The 27,942-nt window shown below is 55.6% G+C and overlaps 7 protein-coding genes across 7 annotated transcripts; 4 read left to right on the plus strand and 3 right to left on the minus strand.

Annotated features, from left to right (window-relative positions):
* Positions 1-6,274: 6,274 nt before the first annotated feature.
* Positions 6,275-9,117, plus strand: SPBR_00171 (uncharacterized protein; the record flags this gene model as incomplete). The annotated part of the gene is made up of 3 exons (XM_040758491.1): positions 6,275-6,666; positions 6,757-6,943; positions 7,009-9,117. The coding sequence occupies 3 exons, from the start codon at positions 6,275-6,277 to the stop codon at positions 9,115-9,117; spliced, it is 2,688 nt and encodes an 895-aa protein (XP_040618139.1).
* Positions 9,118-9,964: 847 nt separating this feature from the next.
* SPBR_00859 (replication factor A2) lies at positions 9,965-10,942 on the plus strand (the record flags this gene model as incomplete). The annotated part of the gene is made up of 3 exons (XM_040759178.1): positions 9,965-9,968; positions 10,016-10,131; positions 10,202-10,942. 3 exons carry the CDS (start codon positions 9,965-9,967, stop codon positions 10,940-10,942), a joined length of 861 nt encoding a protein of 286 aa, XP_040618140.1.
* Positions 10,943-11,397: 455 nt separating this feature from the next.
* Positions 11,398-12,202, minus strand: SPBR_00950 (uncharacterized protein; the record flags this gene model as incomplete). The annotated part of the gene is made up of 2 exons (XM_040759269.1): positions 11,398-11,574; positions 11,669-12,202. The coding sequence occupies 2 exons, from the start codon at positions 12,200-12,202 to the stop codon at positions 11,398-11,400; spliced, it is 711 nt and encodes a 236-aa protein (XP_040618141.1).
* A 2,393-nt stretch (positions 12,203-14,595) lies between these two features.
* SPBR_00894 (isopentenyl-diphosphate delta-isomerase) lies at positions 14,596-15,523 on the minus strand (the record flags this gene model as incomplete). The annotated part of the gene is made up of 3 exons (XM_040759213.1): positions 14,596-14,828; positions 14,887-15,225; positions 15,325-15,523. The coding sequence occupies 3 exons, from the start codon at positions 15,521-15,523 to the stop codon at positions 14,596-14,598; spliced, it is 771 nt and encodes a 256-aa protein (XP_040618142.1).
* A 739-nt stretch (positions 15,524-16,262) lies between these two features.
* SPBR_00080 (nucleolar pre-ribosomal-associated protein 1) lies at positions 16,263-19,980 on the plus strand (the record flags this gene model as incomplete). Its single annotated transcript, XM_040758400.1, has 2 exons — positions 16,263-16,416; positions 16,478-19,980. 2 exons carry the CDS (start codon positions 16,263-16,265, stop codon positions 19,978-19,980), a joined length of 3,657 nt encoding a protein of 1,218 aa, XP_040618143.1.
* Positions 19,981-21,613: 1,633 nt separating this feature from the next.
* Positions 21,614-24,643, plus strand: SPBR_00141 (uncharacterized protein; the record flags this gene model as incomplete). Its single annotated transcript, XM_040758461.1, has 1 exon — positions 21,614-24,643. The coding sequence occupies one exon, from the start codon at positions 21,614-21,616 to the stop codon at positions 24,641-24,643; it is 3,030 nt and encodes a 1,009-aa protein (XP_040618144.1).
* Positions 24,644-25,422: 779 nt separating this feature from the next.
* Positions 25,423-27,886, minus strand: SPBR_00231 (syntaxin-binding protein 1; the record flags this gene model as incomplete). Its single annotated transcript, XM_040758550.1, has 4 exons — positions 25,423-27,446; positions 27,519-27,606; positions 27,752-27,789; positions 27,853-27,886. 4 exons carry the CDS (start codon positions 27,884-27,886, stop codon positions 25,423-25,425), a joined length of 2,184 nt encoding a protein of 727 aa, XP_040618145.1.
* Positions 27,887-27,942: the final 56 nt, after the last annotated feature.

The raw sequence follows: 27,942 nt of genomic DNA on the forward strand, positions 1-27,942 counted from the left end.
AAGCATGCTCCAGTAGCCTCATGCAAGCCACCCGGCCGTGTGTCTTTGTCTTTGCTATTTTCCATGCTTTTTTGTCTTGCTTTTGGAGCTACATCCCTTCATCCTCCTTGGGCTCCTTGTCTGGACTAATCCCTTTTGTAATCAACTCAAGGCGCATGGACTTTTCGTCTTTTGCCATTTTGTCAATTGGACAGCGTAATTACAAAGTATGCTATGTTTCCACCTTGGAAGCGATCGAAAAAGCCTTTTTCTCCCGAGGATGCACCATGCGATGTGATGGGATACTGTCTTCAGAACATTTTCGGCATGTGTGAGCGGCTTTGCATCCCATGCACGAGAGGCGTGTTCCAAACCAATATCACACGCATAGCGCGCGCTTACTCGACGCTACTTCCACGTGGGTGTGCCTGGTCCAGATGCATCGCTCAGTTTCTGGTGCATGCGCTCTTTTGGCGGAGCCCCGAGTGTCTTCCCTGTAGGTGCTTTTTGTGTCGTTTATTGTTTCTTTTTCTCTCCCGTTCCCGTAAAGGTAAGGACAAAGAGAGGAAGGAGAAAGAAACCGCCACAACGACATGTTACGTGACAAATGCATCATACAGTCTCGTAGCCTCCCTTACGGACAGTACCAACACACCACACACGCATACCCGCACACACCCACACATACTCGCTAACTCAGACATTCGCACACACGCCATTGCAACGCTGTCCCCATCGAGTACCCACCCTCCCAGAGCATTTTAGTGAAACGCAGAGCGCCAACAGTCTGGTAATTCCTCGTGAAATGGAGACGAAATAGTGGATTGGGTCAAGGAACCTGGACTGACCTAGTATTACGTATCGAGTGGTGAGGAGAAGAAGTCTCTTAGTTGAGCAAGCAGAGTGCATGTGCTGAATGAAGGCATTCTGCAGCGTGAGCCTGGCTGTGATGTTGTGACAGCTCCTTGCGTCGTATTTATCTTACATATCTCCATACACAAAGTTACTAGGGAGCAATACCTGCACAGCTATGGAGCACCAAAATAATCTTAAGACACGTCCAGAGATGCGTTGCAACGCCGGGACGACTGCTTCGTTCCTTTTTTTTTTTTTTATTTTTTTTTTACTTTTTTTTTACTAACGGACTGAGGGACGCTCCCGTAACCCGTCGGGTTAAATGTTCTAAGTCTTTTTTTTTTTCTTCTTTTTTTTCTTTTTTTTCTGGTCTTCTGTCTTCCCCTTCCCTGTCAATCAATTCTTACCGTTCTCCACCCCAGTAGGCAAAGCCAAGGTCGAAAAACGAAGCGAGCCCAACACAGTAGACGGAGGTCGGACGTGGTCCTCCTTAGCGGGCGACGATCTACTTTGCTGGTGGTCTTCATAAGCGAAAACTTAGGGCTATTTTCCCCACTTGACGTAGGTGACGGCCGCAGTGTCTCTGCCCGCGACACGCTAGACATCCAGGCAAGGGTCTGGGCAATTGATCTTCAAAAACCCTTCTTAATAAATGCACGTATTCTCTAACACCGGGCAGGCCCAGAAAGTACTGCAAACCGCAAGGATCGGCAAGCAAACTGGCACGCCAAATCGTGGCGTTTCGATTGATACTATACAAAGAGATGCATATCGACGAAAAAATGTGCAAACAGACATACACAAGAAACACGGACTATATCGACGATATGCGTCGTACACGTTTCCACTCGCAGAGAGATGCTGCCCTCTCCCTCGCAGGGCACCTGCAGAGAATGTGCCGCTACCATGCAGGTCGATATGCAAGTTTCCGAGCCCGAGCATGGTCGAGGCAAGACATTCAACATTGGGAAATACCAGACGGAAAGGCGGACACGGCCAAGCCGATACGGTGGGACAGCAGAATATATGACGTACGACATATGATTCGATATGCGACGTACAAGCAACTCACAAGCGTGGAGTTTGGCATATGCACGCATCCGTCTGCTGGGACGGGCGGGGATGAGAACTACGAACCCGACGGGGAATAAATCATGTATCCAGAGAGGAAACGCTGGATCTCAAGGACAAGGATAAGTCACGCCAGTGTTTTTGTGCTGTGCTCTCTCGCTGTGGAGAATCTTTATTGAATCTTTGTCGTCGTTATGTGCTTTGTGCATACGGGCGAGCTCCACAAGACGCATGTTCGTCGAAAGTAAGACGAAATCAAACCGCCGGCCGGACATGGTCCCTTGCAATTGCATGGAAAACAGACAATACGCTGCAAGGGAGGCAAGTAGGAGACAAGGAGAAAAGGGAAAAAAACGGAGAAATGGGACTAGGGCCACCAGGGCAAAGAGAAAAGAAACAATAAAATCTTACAAAGGACGATGTACAGAGGGGCTGGTAATGAGAGACAGCGTGGTCCTTTGAATTAAAAAAGACGTCAGTTGCGTTACATCGTCGCACCGTGGCGCATAGCTCTGGCAGTGCCTGTGAACGTTCAGCCTCTCATTTGGACGCGCACGCGGCTCCACCACAGTCCATCGCTGTTCAGAACTGCCACTTTTGCCACTGTTGGGAAGAAATTTGACAATAATGTCTTGCTTCCTTGGGCGTGTTTTAAGGTCAGTCGAAAAGACAAACAAAATGGAAATCGCCGAGGGGCTACAGAGCGTGGCAAAGCGCCACAAAGACACAGAGAGGACACCCGAGGGGTGCTTCATATGTGTCAAGACAACTTGGTAGGGATGACTAGGGGGCGACGTGTAGTTGGGGAATGAAAGGTCCCTTTTGCTATGCCTGTCCCATGTCCATAGCTGCAACCGAAGCACATGCGTCGATAGAGGGGAAGGTGACGAGAGAAGAACGTGCCAGGAAAATTGAAAAGCGAAAAGCAATACAGCAGCGGAAAGAAAGGAAGAAGCGATATGGGGTGTATTACGAATACAAAGTATACGGGGAGAGTTACAGAGGCTAGATAAAATCGATACCACGGAATGTAGCGATGGTTGAGACTCGCGCAAGATGGCTGGCTCCGTTTCCACATGGAATGTTCCTCAGGGTCTCGTCATCAGTCCAATTATCGCCCAAACCACATTGCGATCTGTGCCGATGCTCCGCTGTATTTGCTTTGGTTTTCGGTACAATTCCCACGATGGCTTCGTGGACGGCGTAGAGAGGGAGAACATGTAAAGTCCGGAGGAAGGGTGGAAGGCGAGTAGGCGATATGGCTGTCGATACTTCTCCACCTGAGCAGAGAGACGGGCAGAAAGCATCACGAGAGTTCTCCGTGTGTTGTAGCGTTTCTTTCTTCGTGATTAGGCTTACGCAAGCCTCGCAGTGGTATCGCGGTCTTTCGCTGTGTGCCGATTAATCTCATTTTGCCGTCTTTCTGCACTCTGCAGCCATCTATTCTCAGGTTCCGGCGACAGTTACCCGTTTCCCGTGCCGTGGGCCGCTCTGCGGGCAGACATTGCAATACATGACAAGCAAAAATAGGCCGTGGCAGAATGCTTTGCGCTGCAGACATAGTAACGATGCCCACGTACAAAAACTATATACCAACAGCCCAATTTCGGACGTATTACATATTGCATTGTGTGTGTTGTCACGACGGAGACGGGATGCACGGGAGGTAGCAAGTCAACAAAAGCAAGATTCAAAGAAAGAAAAACAGCCTGTAGCAAGTCATACAGCTTCAACGGAATGAGGATGAGGTAAGGGCATGGAACAATTCGAGAAGGTTCAAAGAAAGGGACAAGTCGATGCAAGAGGAATGGAAAGATAGTCAAAACCGGCTGCCAATACTTCGAAACCAGTCTCATGTCCCGCTCGTCGGACATCCTCGTGGCTATTGTAGCATTATTCCAGGAACTCGCAGCGCTCTAGCGGTACAACGGTATAACAAGATTATGCTATTGTGAAACTAGAATATAATGATATGAAAACATATATACTGCTGTACAAATATGGTGCGGCGCTCAAGTTTCCGTCTAAACAGTTGTCTGCCTGGCTGAAGAACGGTCCAGCCAGGCCGCGTGATTCGCCCTGCGGTTTGGGGCTTTGAACCTTGAGGTTTGAGGTTTGAGATGAGGTGCTAGGATCTGACGCATCTTATTGCTATAAATGGAGACGGAGATGGCATATAAATGACAGACGAAGATGGACAAGACAGGAACATGGAAGTGGCACGGTAAGCATTGAAATGACATGGGATGGAAAAGACGGGATCGGTAGACTGCCCGAGATCGCACCGATAGCAAGCCCGATCGTCGTCTATGCGTGTGTTGTATACAGTAGCATGGGCAATATGAACATATGAACATATGATATGAGCATATGAGCAATATGTCCACCAGCCCCCCAAGCAACCTTATTTTTTATTTGTCTTGTTTTGCCCCGGAAGAAGGTTCCTGGAAGAGGCCATGTCTCAAGACACCACGAAGCATGAAATCCAAAGGGTGCACAATGGATTGGACAAGGGATGGCGTACGTATTTACGACCAGATGAAACGGGGTTTGAAATTCAGAAGCAGAAGATGGGAGCATTGGCTGGTTCGAGACAGAATTTAACGAAAGGGCACAAGATCATGCAGTGGGATGTGAACCAGGGCCAAGACGTCGAAAATTTCTACGGTATACTGGAGGGCAATAGGCCGAGGAATACAGGTTAAGCGAGACGTTGGGAAATGTGCAGGAGGTCGAAGTGGTAGGAGTGAAAAGAAAGGTACCAAAATGTAAACAATTACACAGCAAAGTCATCGTCGTAACAGATCCTCTTCTCCTTCGAAATGAGTATGGAATGGAAATAGAAGGGAAATAGAAGACAATGGCAACGCCGTCGAAGGGACATGGAAAGAAAATAGAATGGCCCCCGGACTCCCCCTTTTTGAGTCCGAGGAGGCAGCGAACTATTATATTTACAGTAACAGCGACAAAGAGAATCTAAATAGCAACGAGCTCGGAGAGGCCTTCAGAGAAGCACATGTAAAGGAGGCAATAGCAAGAGGGCACAAAATTATTATAGAGGTGTAAAGGCTCTCGACGGGCGGCATCGGGAGAAAATAAAGTCCATCCACACAGCCATCGAGAAGGATAAATAGTAAACAAAGCCGGATGAAGAGATAAAGGAAGATAAACAACAATATTTGGTACTCATACAGTGACCTTGCCTTCCTCCAACAACATGCTTATATGCTTACAGGACGTCACTACTTGCCTTCACTTCGACCCGAAGAAATACCGTGTCGCAGTAAACGGTATATTGCGTCGTGAGGCACAAGAGGGAGGCCAATGGAGAACCAAAAACACGGCTAATGGTACTTTGTGTCACACGGGGACGATGGAAGTCGGAAACATGGCGTAGGACAAGGAATATGGTCATGATGAGCGTGTCCTAGTACGACCACGCTCCAGCTTCCGCTTCTCAGCGTCCCTGACTCCTCCGTGTCTCTGTACGTCTCTCCACCAACACCTCTGTTCCAACGTTTAAACGAAAGGCAGATGCTCACCGCAGCTGACCACGGAGGCAACGGAGGGTGACAGTGGCCACCTGGGGAAGCACGCGTGTCACCCTCTCTCGAGTCTGTGCTCTATTTGCGACATGCGCGCCTGTTGCATGTTTGTGCATTTCCGAATGCGCATACGCGTACGTCGTATACAGCAAAACGAGAGACAGCCGTTGCAACGCCCGTGAGACCACATACGACATACGGGGCACGAGCCGAGACGATGTGCGGACGGGCAGTGACCCAACAGCTCCCCTGGCGACACCTTCGTTTGTGCTAGGGTGTGCAACGTCGACACGCCGAGCGATGCCGAATTGTTGCACGCGGAGGATGGACAAACGAGAACGAGGAATAACGGGATATAATGAGGAATAATGAGGAATAATGAGGAAGGTTTATTTAAATAGAATAAAGCAAGAAAATATAAACAAAGTAAAAGGGTAAACCGAATGGGAAATAAACTTCGAGGGAAAAAAAAAAAAAAACAATTAAAAAAGCCGCGCTGGATGCTCCGTAGTCTTAACAAGCTCGTATCACACTGTCCTCGTTCCTCTTACAGCCGGCTCTCCACTTCTGGGACGTGCTCGGCGCCGGGGAACTGCGCCTCGGGCCAGATGCACCGGATGGCCTGCCAGATGTGGCTCACGTGGATGATTTCGAGGCCGTCCTTGACTTCCTGTGGGAGGTCGCGCACATCCTTGCGGTTCTGTGCTGGCAGCAGGACCGTCTTGACGCCTGCCCGTAGCGCACCGATCAGCTTCTCCTTGATCCCGCCGACCGCCGTGATGCGGCCGCGCAACGTAATTTCGCCCTAAAATGCACGTCAGCAGATGTCCTATGCGAACAGTCGTGTGGCTGTCGTCTGTGACCTGTGTGTGATGGAGGGCAAGGAAAAGGGACCTACCGTCATGGCGATGCTCGGTGGGACGGACCGGCCCGAGAACAGTGACACCAGCGCAACGGCTTGCGCAGCGCCGCTGCTGGGCCCGTCCTTGGGCACGGCGCCCGACGGGCAGTGCACGTGGATGCTGCGCTGCCTCATAATGTCTTCCACGGGGTCCTGCGTCAGGCCCAGCTCGAACGCGTGCGCCTTGACCCACGACAGCGCCACTTCCACGCTCTCCTTGAGCACGTCGCCCAGTTTGCCCGTCAGCTGCACGCGGCCGCTGCCCGGCATGTCCGCCACCTCGATGAACAGGATGCTGCCGTTGCCGCCCGAGCTGTAGGCCACCAGACCCGTCACCAGACCCGGCCGGCTGCTCGTTTCTGCAATCTCGTCCTCGTACTTTTCAATCCCCAGAATCTTCTCCAGGTCATCCACCGTCAGCTGCGGCCGGTACGCCTCCAGGTTGTTGCTGTCCTTGGCCTCCGCGTACTCGACCGCCTTGGCCCGGCACACCGACCCCAGCTCGCGCTCCAAGTTGCGCACGCCCGCCTCGCGCGTGTACGACTCAATCACCTTGGCCACCACCGTCTCGTCCAGCCCCACCTGCGCGTCCGTCAGTCCGTTGACCCGGATCTGCTTGGGCACCAAGTACTGCATCGCAATGTGCTTCTTCTCCAGCGTCGTGTAGCCGGGCAGGTGGATCATCTCCATGCGGTCCAGCAGCGGCGCCGGAATGGTGTCCAGGCTGTTGGCCGTCGCAATGAACAGCACGCGGCTGAGGTCGTACGGCACCGACAGGTAGTGGTCCTGGAACGTGTAATTTTGTTCCGGGTCCAGCACCTCGAGCATCGCCGCGGACGGGTCGCCGTGGTTGCTGGCCGCCCCGATCTTGTCAATCTCGTCCAACAGGATCACCGGGTTGGCCACGCCCACCTTGCGCAGGCCCTGCATAATCAGGCCCGGCATCGCCGCCACGTATGTGCGCCGGTGGCCACGGATTTCCGCTTCGTCGCGGACGCCGCCCAGCGAGATCCGGTGGAACTTGCGGCCCAGCGACGCCGCCACCGACCGCGCCAAGCTCGTCTTGCCCACGCCCGGCGGGCCCACAAGCAGCAAGATGGGCGACCGGTCCGTCATGCGACGTGCGCCGAGCGCCTTCAGCTTCTCGTCGGCCGCTTGCACTTGGGCCCGGGCGGCGGCCGCCTTGGCCTCCTGTTCCTTTTGCACGTCAGGGCTGGCATCGGCCGGGGCCTCGGGGCCGGCGTCGTTGGTCGGCGCCGCGGCCGTCGCCTTGGCCAGCTCCAGCGCGCGCTGGGCATCGCGCGTCTGCGCCTCGACGTCCTCGTTGATCGACTGCTTGAGGCGCAGCACCGCCATGTACTCGAGCAGCCGCTTCTTGACCTGCTCGAGGCCGTAGTGGTCACCGTCGAGCTGCGCGCGCGCCTTGGCCAGCGTGCCCGGGCCCAGCCGGTCGTCCGTCACCTTCGTCCACGGGATCTCGGCCAGCGTCTCCAGGTAGCTGCGAATGACGCTGTACTCTGCCTGCGCCGGCACCATCTTGCGCAGCCGCTTGAGCTCACGGTCGGCAATCTTGGCAGCGTCCGGCGGCAGCTCCGCCGCCTCAAGCTTCTTGGCCAGCTCCTCGACCTCGTCTGGCTCTTGCTGGTCGGCGCTCTGCGGGCCGCCGGGACCGCCACGGAATCCGTTTCCGCCGCCGAAGCCGCCGCCGCCGCCGCCACCTCCCATACCAGGGCCAAATACGCCGCTACCATTGCCCAGTCCGTTGGTAGGGATCAAAATGTTGAAAGGCATGCCCTGGCCGTTCTTAGGTTGCGGCAGGCTCTGCTTCAGAGGATCCCAGATGCGGGCGCCGCCGCCACCGTTGTTGTTGTTGTTGTTGTCACCGTTTCCATCCGAATCGATCGTCACTGTCGTGATCTTGACGTTGTTGCGGATGCTGCCTACCTGCCGCTCCAGCAGCTCCACCACACGCGCCACGCGCGTCTTGACGTCGACGTGCGCCAACACCTGCAGTTTCTCGTCGTACGACGCCACCACGATGTTGGTCATGAAGTCGGCCAGCACGCCGGCCTCGGCAATCGACTTGTTCAGGATGTACGCGTCCAGGCGCCGCGCCAGCAGCGGCGTGAACCGCGCATGCGGCCGGTCCGGCGCAATGATGGCGGCCACACGCAGCACCTGTGCCAGCTCGCGCGACGCCGCCTTGAGCCGCTGGAACCCTTCGTACAGCGCGGCATCGCCAATGTCGATTTCGTCGGGGCACAGCGTCACTTTGCCCTCGAAGCACGGCTGCTCCTGCGTGAACCGGTCGATGACGACGCGCGAGCGGCCTTCGACGTGCAGCGTAAACTCTCCGGCCGCACGGCCTTCAATCTTGCTGATCTTGGCCACTACACCGTAGCCGAAAAGGTCGGCCTTGGTCGTCTTGCCGGCCACAAAGCCGGGCATTTTCGTAGCACCAACACTGTTGTTGTCTTTGCTGTTCAGCAACCGCTGGCCGCGCGGGCCAACCAGCGGCGAGGCGACGGGAACGCACACCACAGGCACCTCGTTGACAGCCCGAGCGGCGCCGTCGTTTTCGGCCGGGTCCGCTGCCGCAGCACGGGCGTACATGTTCGCCAGCAGAGCCGGAATGTCCGGACGATCGGCTGTGGCCGGAATTCTCTGCAGGATGCCGGGGAACAGGATCATGCCCTTGGGCAAGGGCAGGATGGGGAGGGCAGGACTCTGGCTTCGCGCCATCTTGGGGAGATGGGAGTCGGATAGTCGATTGTCACAGAAGGCGAGTATGACAACGTTGGTCAATTGGAAGAATTAGGAAAACGAGGCCCGAGATCAGGCGGCCGAGCGAGACCGATGATACGATGATGAGAGATATCGAGACGAAGGACGGGTGCGGTCGAAAAGGCAGCAAAAGAGATGGAAGAGAAAAGTAAGTAACAAAAGAGAAAAGGATACAAAAGAGACGATGCAATGACGAAGCCGGGCGCTCGTCGGCAGTGGTGGTCGAAGCTCGTAGAAGCTCGTGATGGCGATACCAAGGCTAGCTAGCGGCATCTCCCCAGGCCACACACATGGCAGTAGTGCTCGGCTTTTGACTGCACGCACAGTGACAAAAGGCCTAGACGTGTTTCCTAGCCGAGGCATTGCAACTCTGTCCTCTGCAGCCGATAGCTGGGGAAATGACCACTGTAGCGGCATAGTGGCTAAGTGGCTAGGCCACCCGCCTATGGGGTTGCACACGCGACTTCTGGCATTAGTCAGTGGCCCACCGAAGTCCACCGCACTTGCCATTTCCAAATCCAAAGCCTCTGCCTTTGGAAAGAAGGCGCCACCAGCGACAGATCTGTCGTGGCGGAAAGTTCGACCCACTTTACGACCCCTCTACTTGCAGTCACCGGAGCACTGTGGGCTTAATTGCCCTGTCGCGTCTCGCGCTGTTTTACGCGTCGTCGCCACTTAGTTTGTCCCCTCGTCACGATCAGCACCAAAACATCACAAGCATATTATCTTTGCATCTGACTGCCTTCTGTTGATTTCGAGGTACTGGCAGGCAAATTCTGATCCTGTACTTTCCTTTTCTCTCATACATATACGGCAAAAAGCAGTCATAATGGGTGAGTATGGTTCACATACACGGCTGAACGTCAACAATCACTGACAGAAACAGCATCCTACGGAGCATACACAAAACCCGGCTACAGTGCTGATGGCGGCAACACGGGTGGTGGCTTCATGTCCGGCTCGCAGTCGGGTAGCCAAGGCGGCGGCGGCGGACGGGTATGTCATCCCTGTCTTTCTCTTCCCAGTACCCGTTCTGGCTAACACATCTCTCTCTCCTCTTTGCCAGAACTACAACGAAGACTCCCTGCGGCCCGTTACCGTGAAGCAGCTCGTCGAGACCGAAGAGGCCTATCCCGGCGCCGCAGAGTTCACCATTGACGGTGCCGCCATCACACAGCTCACCCTTGTCGGCCAGGTCCGCGCCGTCAACCCCCAGCCCACAAACGTGACCTACCGCATCGACGACGGCACCGGCTCCATTGACGTCAAGAAGTGGGTTGATGCCGACAAGAGCGAGGATGAGGCCGAGGCACCCTTTGCACTGGACCAGTACGTGCGCGTGTCTGGTCGCCTCAAGCTGTTCAACCAGAAGCGCTACGTCGCCGCGCATTTCCTGCGTGCCGTCGACGACTACAACGAGGTCAGCTACCACGCGCTGGAGAGCACGTATGTGCACCTAAGTTTGACGCGCGGCGCGCCTGGTGGTGCCAACGGCGCCAATGGCTACCACAACAAGGGTGAGGACGGCATGTTTGTCGACCAGGACGCCGGCGGTGCCAGCTACGGTGTGGGCGGTGGTGGTGGCGGCGGCGGTGGCATGGGCGGCCGCAACATGTCGGGCGACGCGCAAAAGGTGTTTAACCTACTGCGAAACATGGCCACTGGGAGCGAGGGTGTCGACATCAACGTTATGAAGAACGAGCTGCACATCAGCCTTGACGCAACCATGGCTGCCGTGCAGGAGCTGGTGGACTCGAGCGTCATCTATGCGACAACGGATGACAGCACCTTCGCGCTGTTAGAATAGAGGGCGCATTGTCGTCTTTCCATATCGGTGGCCCACGGAACAATACTGGTGGATCTTTCATGGCGTCAAAATGGGGTTATCGCTTTTCTTTTTGTCATTTTCTGTCGTGTTTCTGCATTTTTTATCTCTCTCTCCCATTTCATTCCGCCATTATCTGGAATGCTGGATAGCTGGATAAGCGGCTTGTTCACGACTATATTTGTGGTAAATAATGAATGACTTTATGGACGATACTATCTATGCTACCTGCGAAATCAGTATGACGTGATTTGTGATAGGAGACAAAGATGGAGCCAGCGGTAACAAAACGGAAACGAAACAAACAGGCCGTGAAATATGCAACAGTCTAGAGAGGCCAACGAACAATTATGAATAAGTAAGAGAAGGACAGCGAATAAAGGCAGCAAATCTTAAACAGTTGCTCAATACTGCCGTGAAGAGTCACATGAGAACAGCTACTCCTCGTCGAGTTTCGCATTAAGTACCGTCTGAGGCTCGCGGACCATGATCGACAGGCCGACTGGAGCCGGACCGCGGACAAGGGAAATGTCCCGCTTCAGCTCAAACCCGAACCGGCTGTAGTACGAATTGTTGGCAATGGAGCTCGACTCGAGATACACGGGGCGGCTTTCCTGATCAGCCTAGAGAAAGGGAGGAAACAGTGAAAGTTAGCCAAATAATTGCAAAATAATTGCAAACAAAATAAAAAGCAAGTAGGTGGGTCACCTTTACGAGCATGTGCTCGAGCAGCTTTCGGGCATAACCACGGCAGCGTGCCCCAGGCTTCGTCCCCAGATACAGCAGATAGTAGCTGTTGTCCACAACACCCCGCTGTGCCATGACCTCGACCTTGGAGTGCTCGAGTAGCGGCAGCAATTCGGCATAGTAGCGCCGGCGGCACTCGGTCGAGAGTTGGAAGTGCAGCCGCCACAGGCCACTGCGCAGGACTGTCCAAAAGCCGTCGAGGCTCTTGCCCGGTGGCATCCACAAGGCGACGCCCTCGTAGTCTGGGCCGATGGTGGTGACGACGCCGTTCAGGCAGACGGCAGCCACAATGTACGTCATGATGTCGACGTGAAGGCGCCACTTTACCTCCTCGGAGAAACCGGCCGTATCGTCGGAAGTCACGAGGTACAGAGACAGGCCGTCAGCAGCAAAGGCATGGGCCAGCGAGAGGGCGGCCTCACGGCACTCGGACATGCCAATAACACGCACGTTGGTCTCCCACTGGGCAGGGACGAGCGATAGCCGAGCAGGCATCAGTGGCAGAGAAAGAGGCAGGGGTTTACCAGTAACAGACCTGGACGAGATACTGCTACTAATCAACTTTGCCATGATGTTGCTTGCGCCCTTCTTTGTTCTTGGTTTGTCTGTGGTGTTGGTGAAGTTGTTCGTCAAAGGACACCTAGGTTTGTTAGAATAGCCGCCACGCCGTAAACCTGCGTATCATAAGTCTCAATGCCTCAGTATGAGTGGCACACTGTTCGATGACACACCGTGTTCTTTAAGCTATATTTTGTATACTGTCTCCTGTATGGACACGTGAGAGTTGTGTTCTGGAAGTAGGCATAAACCGGCCTGGGTGACGAAGACAGTTGAGGGATGTACGGAATTCAAGAGACATTCGCTTGTCGGTGGCGTAACCGTGAACGGAAGAGGATTGATAAGAAGCAGTAGGCAGTGGGCCAGAGATGAAATGCCACGGTCGGGATACGACAGGACAGCCTAAATTGTTAAGATAATTATATCGTAATGGGGGAGTCAAGCTGGCGTTCAATGTGATAAGCCTAGTTTTTAGATGGACAACTGGTGCTGTCTCAAATGGTGAAGATCAAAGTCAATTATTGTCCGATTGTTCAGAAATGTACATGAAACTTCGTATGGACTGGAGTGAGTGAGGGGAAGAAAGAAGAAAAAGGATACGGGCTCTCAACATTCGAGATGTATAGTATAAATACTACAATAGTTTTTGGTCATACGTGCTGTGAAGAGTACCTGCGGACCAAGAGGATAGTAAGAACGGGCAAATATGGAAAACGTACATAAACGCTGTGGCACCGTAGGTGTGCAAGACAGGGCGTTGGGGGCAGCATGCGTAGGTTACAGGACGTAAACAACGCTCACAACATGTTATGGTTAAGTTATCGTTGGCGAAAGGAATTAAGGTGGCACACTCTCCGGCCGACAGAAAGGCAGCAGCGAGAGGAAAGGCCAGGGAGAGGAAGGATAAAGTGGGTTGCGTGGGATGGATGCAGGTCGCTGGATGGAGGAACATGGAAAAGAGCACAAGTTGGGAAACAGTGCTGCACAAGTGGTCAGGAGGCCAAGTAGTAGCAACCGAAACGTGCACAACTCCAAAGAACAGTCTGTCATATACACATCTGCACAGGATCTCAAAACTCTCAAAACAAGACCAGACGACAACGTAGAAAGGCCAAGGTAGACAGCATCAGCAAGTCCCTTGACATCTAATGCAAAGGACATTCGGTTTCTTTGTTGCTCGGCACCTTGGAGCCTTCGTCTCACCACTTACTTTGCTCTTTGCTGGTTCGAAATCTCTTCGTTCATCCTGTCTCCTGCTCTGAACCCGTCTCCTGCAAGGCGTCCACTGTCTCGCACGTCGAGGGACGACCAAGACGATGTCATTCTGGCCAAGCGTCGGTCAGCCAAAATGGAAGCAGGTCGCGTTTGTGCTTGGGGGTCATGCAGACATTAGGGACGTGGAGAGTCCCACACGGGGAGTGAAGGGCTCCAGGACAAAGGGAATTGTGTAGAGCGTATCGCATAGCTCCTCAGGCAGACAAAATGCCAACTCCTCTGATCTCCTCCCTTCTCGGGATGTACGACGTTCTGTTGACAAACATCACCGCTTCATTGGCTCGAATAGGATCGAGTATTTCTCGCACATCCATGACGCAGCCACTCACCGCGCAACAGAGGCTTTCTGCATGTTCACGCACAGTACTCAGGTGACCTTCGGGCTGCAGTCGACTTAACCGTTTATGGTTGTCGTCTCCATCTAGTACAAGGCTCGCCCCGGCTACCCGCAGATACACGCTGAACAAATGGACAATAAGGGCCACTAGAATCAGACGGACTCGAATAAACACGCCTGAGCCAAGGACAGTATTTGGGAAGAGTCGAATATGCCCAAACTGACCAGGAAATACACGTCTGTTGCAACGTGGTTCCTCTCTTCGCAAGCCAATGCCCCCGTGCATCGTCTTACACCGTGCATGGTTTTGCCTGGCTGTATGTCTCACAAGGTTCTTCGTGTCCCGCCTATCACTTATGGTCGTTCAACGAACCCCCACCCTGCTCACGGCCTTGGCCTGACTGGCCCTGCAACTACGCCGATAACTGTGTCACCTTTTTGTACCGGAAGTCAACCAGGGTCCATACGAGTAAGAAGGTTCTTGCACGCGACACAACATAGTATCCCGAACTGCAAATCTCCCAGTCTGAGACAGGTATTTTGACATGAAAAACTAGGTTCCGTATATTATGCTGCCTCCACCCGGTAATGGGCATCGAGTGTCGGCATGGTTCTCTGCTATGCTATGCTACGTCGACTCTACTACGTTCGCTTGTTCGAGACCATCCTTCTTTCACGCCTTGCGCCTTTTCCTTGGCACACGCTCCTGGTCAATCGCCTACATGCGCCGAATCTCCTGCTCATTCAGGTACTTGTCGAGGCCCGAATCTAAGTGCTTCCACCACTCAAAGAGCATCGAGTCGCAGATGAGCTTAAACCACGGCGTGAACTTGAGCTTGGGATCCTGGAACTGCGCCTTGAGCTCGTCAGGGAGCACGTAGCTCGTGGCCTGCACCTCGTTTTTGTTGACATTGAGGTCGACATTGGCCTTGATGAACAGAATGTAGTCAACTGCGGCAGGTTAGCCTTGGTCACAAAATTGTTTCCGTCCACCTCGAGGGAGACTCACTCTCGTGCTCGCCCCATTTACCGTTGCTGGCCGCCTTGTAGTGTATGCGGGTCAGGAAGCGGAAGTTCTCGATCGGCACCTGTTCCTTCTTGATGCCAAGCTCGTGCTCCAGCTTGCGCTGCGCCGCACGCTTGGCACCCTCGATGGACTCGGGCAGCGTCGAGCCCGTCTCGGTCGACACAGACAGCGGGTGCGAACAGCACGTGTTGGTCCACATGTCGGGGAACGTGATTTTTTCGGATGCGCGCTGCTGAAGCAGCAGCTTGTTGTCCTCGTTGAAGAGGAAGACTGAGAAGGCGCGGTGCAGCAGGCCCCGGTCAATGTTGGTCATCAGGTGGCCTGTCGATATCGGTTAGCCCAGCATTCTGTGTTACGCTCTCCGTCTCTCTGTGCGAACTGTTCTTGGCTCCCGATGCCCCCAATGTCCTTCGCACTTACAAACTTTCTTGCTGGCTTTGCCGATAGGGAGGTCGTTCTCGTCAAGCACGATACAAGACTCGTCCATGAGACGGATCTGCTCCTCATCGTGGCCCTCCAGAGCCTCCCCGCTCGTGTCGATGTCAGGGAACAGGCGCAGGATGTTGTCGGCCGTGATGGGCTCGTTGTCCGTGGTGGTCGCGGTCGTAGTGGTCGACATGGTGGAGGTAAATAGAGTCAACGTCCTAAAAAATCGAAGCTGTCCAGGTCGTTTGTTGAGGACAAGAGGCGCGAACGGGCGCAGACTGGAAATGTGCGATATGGCGGCGCGGGTGCAAAATGCGGTGGCGACTTTCGTACTCTGGCGTAGAAAGAGCATACGGCACGAACTTGCCAAATGCGGAGGTAAGGTCACGCAAGGAAGCTAGGAGACGGGAAGGTGCGTTCGAGTCCAGATCAGACGAGAAAGAAGCTGGCGTTGTTCTGCCTCTCTAGATGCTTTGGGCGAAATGGAAAGGAGAATGAGAATGGGTGAATGCAGGTGCTACCCTGTTTAATGTTATTATCTGGGTCACAATTAATTGGCCTGGGCCCCTCTAACGAGACTAGACAGAGCAGGAACGACCCCCCCATTGGCCAATTACAGGGCCGGCGAGGGAAAGAGTGGGAACATGGTCTTGACGTAGCGCAAGGCAAGACTCTAGCGCCCCGCCGTGCCCCTGTAAGACTCCCCAGTCGCTGGGCAAAATTGTTCTCTAGCGGTTGGTCAACAGGCGCCGAACAACGGCGGTCAGGCACGGCAAAACATCTCTCACCGCCAAATTTTCTTTTGGCAGGTCCGATTCTGCCAGTTTTGACGATTTCTGCCAGTAATTTACTTGGCCTCGATACGACTCTCCAACGGCAGTCTGACGGCCCAACAACCGGACGATCAACAGACCCTCGACCACCGCAACTCAATGGCGAAGCGACGACCGTATGCGCCGGACGGCGAGGCACCGCGAAAACGTCCACGGGTTGTCCATGAGCCACCTACCTTTGAGGAGATTGCGTCGGCGCGGCAGCTAATGCAGCTCCTCGCATTTGACCAAGACCTACAAAAAGCTCGCCATGGTGAGTGTCTTTCCTTGCCATCGTGCTCTCTTTCCAGCTCGTGTCTAACCTGTCGACCTAGGACTTCAATCTTTCAAGGTTCTCCTGGACAAGCTGAATGACCCCGACCACAAGAACCCGGACGATGCAGCCCTGCTCCGGAGCTACCTCATATCCACACGACCACGGAACGACAATGCCGGTGCCGATGACGACGAGGGTGAGACCGACCCCTTGTTCCTGCCAGACATTATGGATACATGGGAGTTCGCTGCAAGGATGAACAACGACAACGTCATGTCCTCTGTGCCCGTAGTATTGGCTCTCTTGATCCGCTATTTGTCGCATGTGCTGGACATGGCGCCGATTTGTCTCGGCATCTGCCGCACGTTGCTGCGCCGCCGTCAACTGGAGCTGATTGCCCGCAACCTGTCGGCAGATAAGGGCAAAGAGTTTGTCATCTCGCCGACGCTGCGGATGCTACGCGAAGCCATTACGTTTGACGGGGGCGCCATTGCACGGCCGCTCTTCCGCGCACGCAATTTTACGTACCGGTCGCTCGCACGCAATATGAGCATCAAGTTCCTCGGCGAGGGCGTGGAGGATGTCAAGCGTACGTCGGCGCGCACGAATGCAGTGCGCTTCTTCCTGGCCTCTCTCGCGTTTCTGCATCCCGAGGCCAAGGCCGAGCTGCTGTCTCAGCGCGAGGTGGTGGGCAGTCTGACCAAGACCATCAAGGACGATCCGCCGTACCTGGTATATGACATACTCAGCACGCTCCGTGAGCACGTCCTCAAGGACAAGAAACTGCCGCGATCCGCGCGGATCAAGATGTTCAATGCGGCTACACTGATCCGCCTTGCCGGCCTGTACACTTATGCCCACGACGGCATAGCAGGAGCGAAACGCGATGATTCCAGCCACCCGAACAAGCTCTCGGTCTCCGACACAGCACACCAACTCTTACTCCACGTCTGCACATCCTCAAACATCGGTGTCTTGCGCGATCAGACCGGCTACTACCCCCAAGGTGTTGAGCCAAATGCGGGTGCCGCAACTGCCACGGCAAGCACAGTGTCGTCCTCATCCAACCGCGAGCCTGATGAGGATCTTCAGCTGGATGCTGGTCTGGACCGCATCGTCTGGATGGACAAATTTGCCGACGAGGTGCCCGTGTTCAACTTTGCTCTCGCCGACCTTCTGCCGAACCTGCGGCCGTGGTCGAGCACGCGGCAGAGCGAGTTGCTCATCTCCATCTTCCAGGCAGCACCGGAACTCGTCGCGTGGTACTACATCGAGCGCAAGAACTTCACGTTTGAGCCTAAGATATCGGCGACGTGGGTGGGTTACGCCGCGATGCTCTTCAATACCATCCTCGTCGAAATCCCCGACTGCTTTGGCCACAAATCGGCCTACGCCCGTGTTCCACCTCCGACGTCCGTCACTGTGGACAATATCCTCCCCCGGCCCCTGTCGCAAAAGATTCTGAGCCGGTGCTTAACTCACAAATCCAAGCTGATTCCCTTCTTTGCCATCCGCCTCCTTGCCGTGTCCATGGAGAAGCTGCGGTCGGCGCTGCGTATGCACCGTGAGGCCGCGCAAAAACACCCGCTCGAGTCGCTGTGGAAGGAGTCGGAGCGGCGGGTGATTGACGAGTTCTGCCGGCGGTGTCCGCCCATGAAGGAGGTAATCAATGCCTACCGTGCAGCCGCGGACAGCGATCCGCTGTACCGCGAGGCCGCTAGCCGCGTTTTGCGCTTGTACTACGAGGTCGTGCCGCAGGTGGCACTTACCTCCAAGTTTGACGTATCCTCCTACCTCTTTGCCGTGATCCGGCAGGTCGACGGGCACAAGGGCTCAGCCGAGGACAAGGTCGTCAAGCTAATGGAGCTGGAGAATCTACTAACTATTGCCGGCTACTCCCCCGGCATGCAGTGGTTCTCCAAGGCCAAGGGCCTGGCCGCGTCCCCATTTTCAGCGTTGCTCAAGGTGTACACTGAGGCCACGGGCGACCTAGCGCTGGACAAGATTCGGGACGTGCTGGACTTTGTGGCACGAGAACAGCAACTGCTTTTGTCGGAGCCAGCAGACCAGGCGCGCGCCACCTCGGTAGGCCTGGCCGCTCTCGTCGGCAGTTTAAAGCCCCGTGGAGAGGGCGGCGACGGCGCAGACGCAGACAACGAGAAGCGCTCGCTGCTGACCGACCCCGTCTGGGCGTTTGTGGACAACTGCGTTGTTCGCTGCGCCAACGGCCCGATCAAGTACATTGAGATGATGTACGAGCTCACGGATGGCGTTCCGGCGTTCGACCCTATCACCATGGCCATTGCCGAGCAGATGAAGTTTGTGGTTGTCAACGCAGATCCCGAGACGAGCAGACAGCTGGCCCAGTTCCTGCGGTATTATCTACAGCTCTGTCGTGGCGACGAAGCAGACCTGGTACCTATTTGGGCCATGGTCGTGAATGACATGAAGCGGGTTTCAAAGGCGCCAGTCCACCTCGAAGAGACGCTGCGAAAACCCATCCCCAGCTCCGTAGTAAACCAGGCGAAAATATTATCCAAATTCAAGAAATCATCCAAACGGACGGGCGCAGGAAACCAGATCAGCAACAGCAACGACAAGGCTGACGAGGGGACAAGTAACTTATTCAATGAGCGCTCGCTTGAGGGCCTGCTCGATATCACACCCCCCCGCGCCTTTGACTCGTCGGCTCTCTCCAAGTGGGCGACGCGACCGGCAGACGACTTGGTGGACGACGGCCACGCAGCCGCCGTCATTGGCCTGCTCATGGCGGACGACGCCACCGTGCGGCGGGCAGCCCTGGTCAACCTGACCAACATGGCTGCCAGGATCCGCGAATCGACGTACGACGAGAAAGACCAGGTGTGGCTTCTCCTGTCGGAGCTCATCGAGTCGACAAAAGGGTGGATGACCGACAAGGACACGGCCGACCGGCCCGTGCCCAGCCACATTGTGTCCTTTGCCTGCCACGCGCTCGACGTACTGCGCAACCCGCTGCACTGCCTCTACGCCAAGGTCAACACATTCCTGACGGCGGGCCCCGTCTGGCGTATGCGCGCCTTCCCGCTCGTCAACGACATCGTCCACGACGGCCCCTCCGAGGACGACTCGTACTATGCGGAGATCAGCTGGCTGCTGTCGTACTTGCTTGACAGCCTTCGCACGCCCGCCGACATTGAATTATTCCGGTCGCGCCGTCTGTTCGAAGCCATTTTGTCCGTCGCGTCAAACCCATACATGCGCATCCCACTGCGTCGCCAGATACTGCGCATTGTGTGCCGCGTGTCCGATATTGCGGGCGGCAGCACAACGCTTATCACGCGGTCCGGCATTGTGAGTTGGCTGACGGCCCTGGAGGCCACGCAGGCTACGGCGAGCAGTAACAACCGCCAACAGCCGACCAACCGCACATATGGTGTCCCAGCCGGCGTCGAGATGCCGGACGAAGGCGACGAGGCACGCATCGTCCCGGCGCTGTTGAAGCGGCTATGGGACTCGTGCGACCATGACCGGGTCGAACAGTGGAGCGTGCACGGAGTCCAAGAAAGCATTGGGGTGTAGGATCCGCACAAGTCGTGGTCTGAAAGAGATAGGAGAATTAATTGGTCTCAAAGGAGTTGTTTACTATTGTATTTGCGTTTGAGGGCATATGTCAAGCGATTTATTGTACATCATTGAATAGAGGAACAGGTGGGACTTTTGTACCAAATTAAGGAAGATGAGAGAATATTTTACTCGAACTATCAGAGCACATACCAAAACACAGGTCTCGGGGTCGGCCCCAAACCCTTTGAAAAATAACGAACAAAGGGCCATGATACTTAGCTTCATAGATTGTCCTCATTGAAGCCTAGGCAAGCGAATGGAGCAAAGACGACCCACTGTGTGCCGTATTAGCGGCCCCTTTCACACCTATCAGTGCCCCGTGGCGCACGTGACGGTGCCCCAAAGGCGAATCAGAGCACGGCCCTCATCAGTGCCTCCCTACTTCAGGCTGGGGCGCCTTCTGTTTTGCACATCTCATGACAGCCACACGCAAAGACACACAAAACACTCGCAAACATCAAACAAACCCTCGCAGCCAACGTCCACACAACAACTGCACAAACTCCAAAGCTCACCCAAACTCACGCACCAGATCCGAATTATCGTATCGGCTCTTCCAGAACGGCGCTTTCGCACGCATCGCTTCAATTGCAGCGCCTACCGCGGCCCCTTCGCGACGCCCTCGAAGCCTCAATTCTCTCTGCGTTTTGCATCGTCGAGTCTGTCGAAGCTGATCGGGGCCTGACAGCGAGCTAAGCTTTCGATTCGTGGCCTGCCTTCGACCTCGCGACCGGGCGTGGTGCCTCACCGGCGTCCATTTCCGAAGCGACACCGCTCCAGTCCAGGTTTTTCGAGACCTGCCAACGACCAAACTTGCCATCGCTGATTTGCGTCTTTCGTTGTTTATTTTCTCGACTCCCCGTTCTCATTTTCTACCTCTGTCTCCTGCATTGGGCCTCGTATACTGAGCATCGTCTACGTTTCCGACGTTTCGATCTTCTCTGGCCTCACGGCCTCGTCTCGTGGCATCCCGAAAGCTCTACGACCGTCCCCGCCCCTTTCTCGGTTCTCTCACCTCGTCAGGTTTCGAAACCTGCAGATCTTTTTCCCCCCGGCAGCTCGAGACTTCTCAGCTGTCCCGTGCTTGATTTCTTTTCCTCTCTGTTATTTCTTTCGCGTCACTCTAGCCGAATGTTCGGTACCCCGCGACCGTGACCATGGCTTCTCGATATACCGCAGAGGCATTGCTCCAGCTTCGCCAATCTCCATTATGTGTCAAGCCGCCCGGCCTGCCACCCGCAGACCAATGGATGGGGTATGGTCCTCGTTCTTCCTTTATGCATCTTCTTGTCAAGGTCCTTCTTGCTAACTCGGCTACATCGTAGACCAGTTCCAGACCCCAACACTCGCGCCCAAACAACAGGCAACCGCCCATTAACTTCAGACCGCGTCAAGTCCAATGAGGGCACCTTCTCCCTCGACCCGGCAAGCCGGCGCCAGACCGGCGACCGGCACAATCCCCGCAACCTCTCCAGTACGCCTATCATGTTCTGCGTCGTGTGCTTTGCCCTCAAAACCCCCCCGCTGACCCGTCTCTTGCGCTCACGCTCTACTAGACTCTGAAGACATCGTACTCCGCCCCCCTAAAATGAATTTCTCCTCGGCCTCCTCTATCCGTACCCTCGGGAACAAGACCGACGGTGACAGTAAACCGTTCCGGGACTCGGACAGCCGCGACCGCTTTGGTGGACACACGCGTGGCGACCAGTCCGAAGCCTCGTCTAGTTTTCTCAATACGAGCAACTTTGGCGGCGGAAACCCTCGCGGCTCCAACACGCGCGAACCTCGCAACCCCGAGTACCGTCGCCGTGGCGACGCCGATCAAGACAATGACGGTTGGAGCACGGTGAAACCGCGTAAGAGCTTTGGCCACGATGGTGCCGAGCGGTTCCACAGCCGCATGCACAACGGTGGAAGCGGAGGCGCTGGGGTGGGCAGTAGTGGCGGTGGAGGTGGAGGCCTGGATCGATACGGCCGCGACGACCGTAAGCCGAGGGACCGGGACGACAACGACGTCTCAGGACGCGACCGTCCACGCCGCACGTTTGACCGCGACGGGGCCGACGATAACAACGATGGCGCTCGCCGCAACGGTCTTCCAGGTCGCACGCCGTGGAGTAGCAGCAGCAGCAACAACAACAACAACAACAACAACAACAACAACAGCGATGACAGGGGACATAACGACCGTAACGACCGTACAGGGCAGCGGGACCGCCTCGATCGGACCCGGAACTGGCGCGAGCGTGACCCCGACAACCAACCCAGCGATAGCTTCCGCGACAACAGGAATCATGACCGGAACGATCGAAACGATCGCAACGACCGCTCTGACCGTGGCGGGTACGACCGTCGCTGGGACCGGGACCGGGACCGGGATCGGGACTACTTCAATAACCAGCGTGTGGAGCGCGACCCTGAATGGATGGACGAAGATGCTGCATTTGCCGACGATGTGCCAACTGGCGGTGGAGGCGGCAGTGGTGGAGACCTCGGTGATCTCGCCGACTTTGGCGGTGGTGGTGGCGGCGGCGGCCGCCACACGGCAGAAGATCTGCGTAAATTTATGGCCGCAATGAAAGTCCGTGATGGCGGCGGCCAGAAGAATCCGGACGAACCATCGTCGTCTTCGGCAGCCAACGACGGAAAGAAAACGTGGAAAACCGAGCCAGCGTCGGCTCCAGTTGTGGACCCTGGCCGCGACCGCTTTTTTGAGCAATTCTCCAAGTCGACCAAGACCGACGACAACAGACCTTCCGACGCCGATGCGGCGGCAACCAACAAGCACAAAGTGAACAAGGCATCGAAGTTTACCTCGTTCTTCTCATCGCAGAGCCAGACCGAGCCGCCAACGCCCGCCGCTGCACCGCAACCTGCTGCGGCCCAGCCGCCCTCGCAAGGTGGTGGTGGTGTTGGCGGCGTTGGCCTCGGCGCGGGCGACGGCGACGGCGCCGGTGGGGGTGGTGGTGGTAGCGCAAACTTGCTTGCCGCACTGACAGCGCCTGCACAGCCGCCCAATGCCGCTGAGAAGGAGGCTTTCCAGGTCCTGCTGCAGAAGCTGCATCGTCACACTGGCGGTAGTGCTGGTAGCTCCACAACATCGCCTGCTGCTGCAGCCGGCATCAGTATTGGGACCATTCCGGGACCCAGCAACAATCCAACACCACCTGGTGCTGGTCTCGCCTTCCAGGAATCGCCAAGCTCGGCCTCGAACCCGTCTCTCCTCCGGGACGGCCGCCAGCGGAGTGGTCTCACTTCCCCTGACCCTCCCTTTCCACAGGGTCAGCCTGGCCAGCCTGGTCAGCCCCATCCTGGCGCGGACCGGCATAGTGATCCCCGCTTCTTAGGCGGTTCGCCACAGGTTGGGCCTCAACAGAGCCTGCAAGAGCTCTTGATGCAGCGCCAGCAACCCATGGCTAGCCAGTCTCCTTCGGGGTCAGCTCGCCCTGAACAGATGCTTCAGGAACTCTTGTTCATGCGCCAGCAGCAGGCAGCCAGCCAGGACGGCCATCCTCGCACGGGCCCACCAACCGGCGGCCCTGGCGGATCTGGGCCAAGCATGGGCACACCAAACTCTCAGACCGAGTTCCTCATGAAGCTTATGCAGAGCGGTGGGCCCAGCCCGCGCAGAAACGAGGATTCCATAATGCGCATGCCGCAGCCGCAAAAGCAGGTTAACATCCCATCAGTTCCGGACCGCGAGGCCGAAATGGCCGACTTTGCACGCGAGCGCGAACGGCTCGCCATCCAGCGCCAGCAGCAACAGGACCAGCAGCAGCAGCAGCAGCAGCAGCAGCAGCCGCAACAACAGCAAATGCGTCCTCCTCAGGGAATGCCGGGAATGTTTGCCGATGAGCAGTTCCATCGCCAGGAGGCCGAGGGTAGGCCACCTCAACGGCCAACTCAGATTCTCCAGCGGCCCCCGCCGCCAGGTCTCGAGCATAATATGCACGGGCCTCTTCCGCCGTTCTTGCAACAACAGGCTAGTGGTCGTGCTGATGGTGGTGGTGGTGGTGGAGGCGGCCGCCTGCCTCCTCCGCAAGGCCCGCCTCAGCAGCAACAGCAACAGCAACAGCAACAGCAAGGGCCGCAGCAGCCCATGATTCCACCTCCTGGCCTAAGCGCGAACCACCCCAACAACCCGCAGAACCGGGCCATGCCGAACATGCCCAACATGCCAAACATGCCCAATATGCCCAATATACAGGGTATGCCGGGCATGCCCAACATGCAGCATATGCCACCAAACATGCCGCTGAATCTGCCGCCCAACCTGCCTCCGAATATGCCCCCGAACATGCCGCCCAATATGCCACCCTCTATGCTGAACATGCCGCCCAACATGATAAACATGCCTCCCAATATGGCCGGCATGTTCCCGCCGCCGAACTTCTCGCCATCGGGGCCGTTCCCGCCGGACGGCATTCCCTCGGGCCAACCCCGCAACATCCCGCCGCCGCCACCAGGCTTCTTTAACCAGGCTCCGGGGCCAGGTGGCTTCATGCCGCCACCTGGCATGAACTTCCAGGGGCCACCCCCCGACGGTGTACCGTTCCCTTTTAACGATGGCCGCGGCATACCACCACCGCCTCATGGAATCGGTTACAGAAGGTCATAGAGCTCCCCTTGTTAATGAACCGCGCGTGTGTGTTTATGTACTCTGTGGCAAGATTTGGGGCTTGGGGCAAGCACGCAATGTCAGGGATTGAGTTTTTGAAACCTTTTATTTATCTGGTCGCCTTGCGTCAAAATCACTCGTGTGCGTGTAAAGTGCGACAATAAGAAAGGGGTCCCGTAAATACACATAATGGGACGCCATGAGGAAGTCGTCGAGGCAAAGAGCTTCTCAATTCTACCACTATGCAAAGTCCATCGGTCAGCAAATGTTAGCGAATGGATGAAGATGAAATAATCACGAGAAATATAAAACTGGCGGCGCCTGATGATAATTTTGCATCCGTGATGTGTCTTAAGTATACCATATTCGACATGTTACTTCGTGAAAACAGACCAACAATCAGGAACAATAGAAAGCATCGTTGTCTCGTTATGCGATTAGTACATTGGTACTTCTTGGCTTGTATTCGATTCGTTAATTTCACAGTATTAATTAATAATTATATGCTCTTAGAAAGTGCATATTTGTAATAAGTAAAAGCTATCTCCTTGGAAAATGTATCATGTCGTGGAAAAGAAAGGACATGTATGTGCATGATACAAAAGAGCCACAGAATTTTTGGAACCTGGTATTCAAATTTATTAGATCGTGGCGTGTTTTGTATTTGCTAGTTACCACGTTACAAAGGAACAATGTCAGGAAAACAAAAGCAAAGCAGCCGCCAGTTCGACGTAATGTCATAAGTGCCTAGCTTTTGAGTCTTCTGTCTCTGCTTGTTTTTATTTCTTCAAGCCGAAAATGTTTCGTTTCTTCTTGTCCTTGTCGGCCTTGTGCAGCTTTCCGTCGGAACCACCGCTCGCGGCCACGGATGGTGCTGGGGTCCGGCCCACACCGGCACCACCGCCACTGCTGAGCGTCATGGCGCCCATCTGCTGGACAGGCGGGCGAGGTCCACTAGGAATACCCCCGACACCGGCACCACCCACCTGCCGGCGGCCAGTTGCAGCACCACCAGGCGCAGGTCGTTGGCCCTGCGCCGGCGCCTGTTGCTGAGGTGGCGGCGTCGGTGCCTCCCGCTCAAACAAGTGGGCCGGTGCCTTGGGCTTCGGACGGCTCAACGGGATATCGAGCTGCCGGGGGTTGGCCGACAGGTCGCCTATTTGGCGGCAGAACAAATGTGGCGTCAGCATATGGCTGGTTGCCAAGACAATGTCGCGGTTGTGCTTGGCTGACGCCTCGTAGCATGCGCGTGCTTCGGAAAATGTCGCACCGCCGGCCACATAGACAAAGATGCGCTGGCGGTTGTCAGGTACACGGCGGTTCGCATCGGCCCAGCTAGGCTTAGCAGCGCGTAGAGAATTCTGGGCTAGCATGGCGTCTCCGTTGGGATCGAGTGGCGGGTTGACGTAGGGAAAGACGAGTGGATCTAGTTGTCCTCGACACAAGTTGTCCAGTAGTGTGCGGAGCGTAGGGTGGAAGCGGGAGAGGGAGTACTCTTCTTCGTTGCCGTTTTGTGCCGGTCCTTTAGGATCCGGCGGGAAGACGGGCGGTTGTGGCTGTACGGTCTCCTTCAGTCCACGCACTGGACGTCCGCCGAGTAGTTCCAGGTTTACAATCGTGTTGAAGAGAGACTTGGGTAGGTTCGAGTGGGCGAGCAGGCGGTTTATGTCCTCTGGGATGACACCGTTGCGGTAGAGAACATACAGCATGATGAGACGCAGGCGATCCTCCGTCGTGATGGACTCATCATCGAGCAGTCGAGCCACCTGGTCCAGGATGTTGCGCGGCTTGCGGTAATCCTCGTCCAGCCCCGTTGCCAGTGTCTGCTCAGCTGATGCGACGTCTGGCAGCTTGTTGTTCTGAAACTTGTTCATGCACTCTTGCGCCATTGTAAGATGTAGAGAATACGCCTCCTTCATCTCCTGGAACTGGGGGAGACCAGCCAACATGTCCCTGATGGCGTTGAGGTTGGTTGCGTCGCCCTTGTCGTTTGTAAAGTGCGGGTTCTGGTCGAGGAACTTCTGGAAGTCGCCCATCAATTTGTCAATAGTGTCCTTCATGTGCCGGTGGCGGTTGTCGACCCAGACAGTATCCTTCTCCTGCAGCTCCATATCTTTCTCCTCTTGACCTGCCTCGCCCTCGTTGAAGGTGACATGAAATGTCGTCTTGTCGCCATCTTTGATGGGTAGCAGGTCGTGGGCCATGGCCTGGTATGTGAATTCGTGGACGAGAGGGGCCATAATATCCATAGACCGGTCAGTGATGACGAGAATGCCGGGTGGCCGGTTGGTTTGTGGCGGGAAGTCGCGGTTCCATCGGGCATAGTCGTCGAGCTGCTGCTGAACGAAGCGCGCCAAGTGCGTGCACAGAACACTGGCCTCGTGTATCGGGTTCTTTGGCCGGTAGTATCGCACTTTCGGGTATTCGCCTGCTGCTATACAAACACTGGCAATCTTTTGTGCCAGATCCTCCATATGTTGCCGTACAAGGTCGTTGCAGCCGGGGTGGAAGAGGATGGGGAAGCTCCAGGGGTCACGGAAGGTGACGAGGTGGGACTCGCGCGGGAAGAAGTCGATGGAGAGGACGTCGAAACCGGCAATTTGTTGGCGGGCGGCGGGCGCGCCGTCGATGCGCTGTTGCAGCTTGGGATCCAGGACGCTCGTCCACACCAAAAACGCCCGACGGTATCGTTTGCGATCCAGGTCGGCCAGCAGGCAGTCTACGATGTGGGGTTGCGGTGAGAGGATGTAGATGGCGTCCATGGTGGGATTCATCTCGCGGCGCTCCTCGATGAGCTCAATGTCTGTTTTGGATCTGTTAGCGGCCGCGCAGTCGTCTCTTTCTTACCCGATTTTCTAGACTGGGGTAGATGTACTGGCAATGTTCTTGTTGAGGATGTCATCTTCCTTGACGACATTGTAAATGATCTTTTTGCTCGTCTCATCGAGCACAAGTACCTTCCACTGTTATAAGGGTTCCCATGTGTTAGCAAAGCCGGTCACACAAAGTCCTAAATCAAGCCCGCTGGTCGGCATGGCCGACGTTGAATCAAGAGGTATTTGACAAGGCCGGCGAAGGTATTTTGTGTGGGGGGGGGAGGTTGCTCACGTCGCCTCTTGTTATATTCTCGATTGTGTCTATTATCACTGTTTGTGGGAGACAGCATTAGTGTTGGGTCGACGTAAGAAAGAGTAAAGAAGACTGCGCACCTTGCTCCTGTATCTGGATAATAGAGATACCCATCTTGAGCAGTTGGGCGGCGCGCAACGACGCGGCGTTCAAGTCGGTGAGACGAGCTG

This window comes from Sporothrix brasiliensis (genome assembly GCF_000820605.1).
Source record: "Sporothrix brasiliensis 5110 chromosome Unknown Cont19, whole genome shotgun sequence".
Classification (NCBI taxonomy): domain Eukaryota; kingdom Fungi; phylum Ascomycota; class Sordariomycetes; order Ophiostomatales; family Ophiostomataceae; genus Sporothrix; species Sporothrix brasiliensis.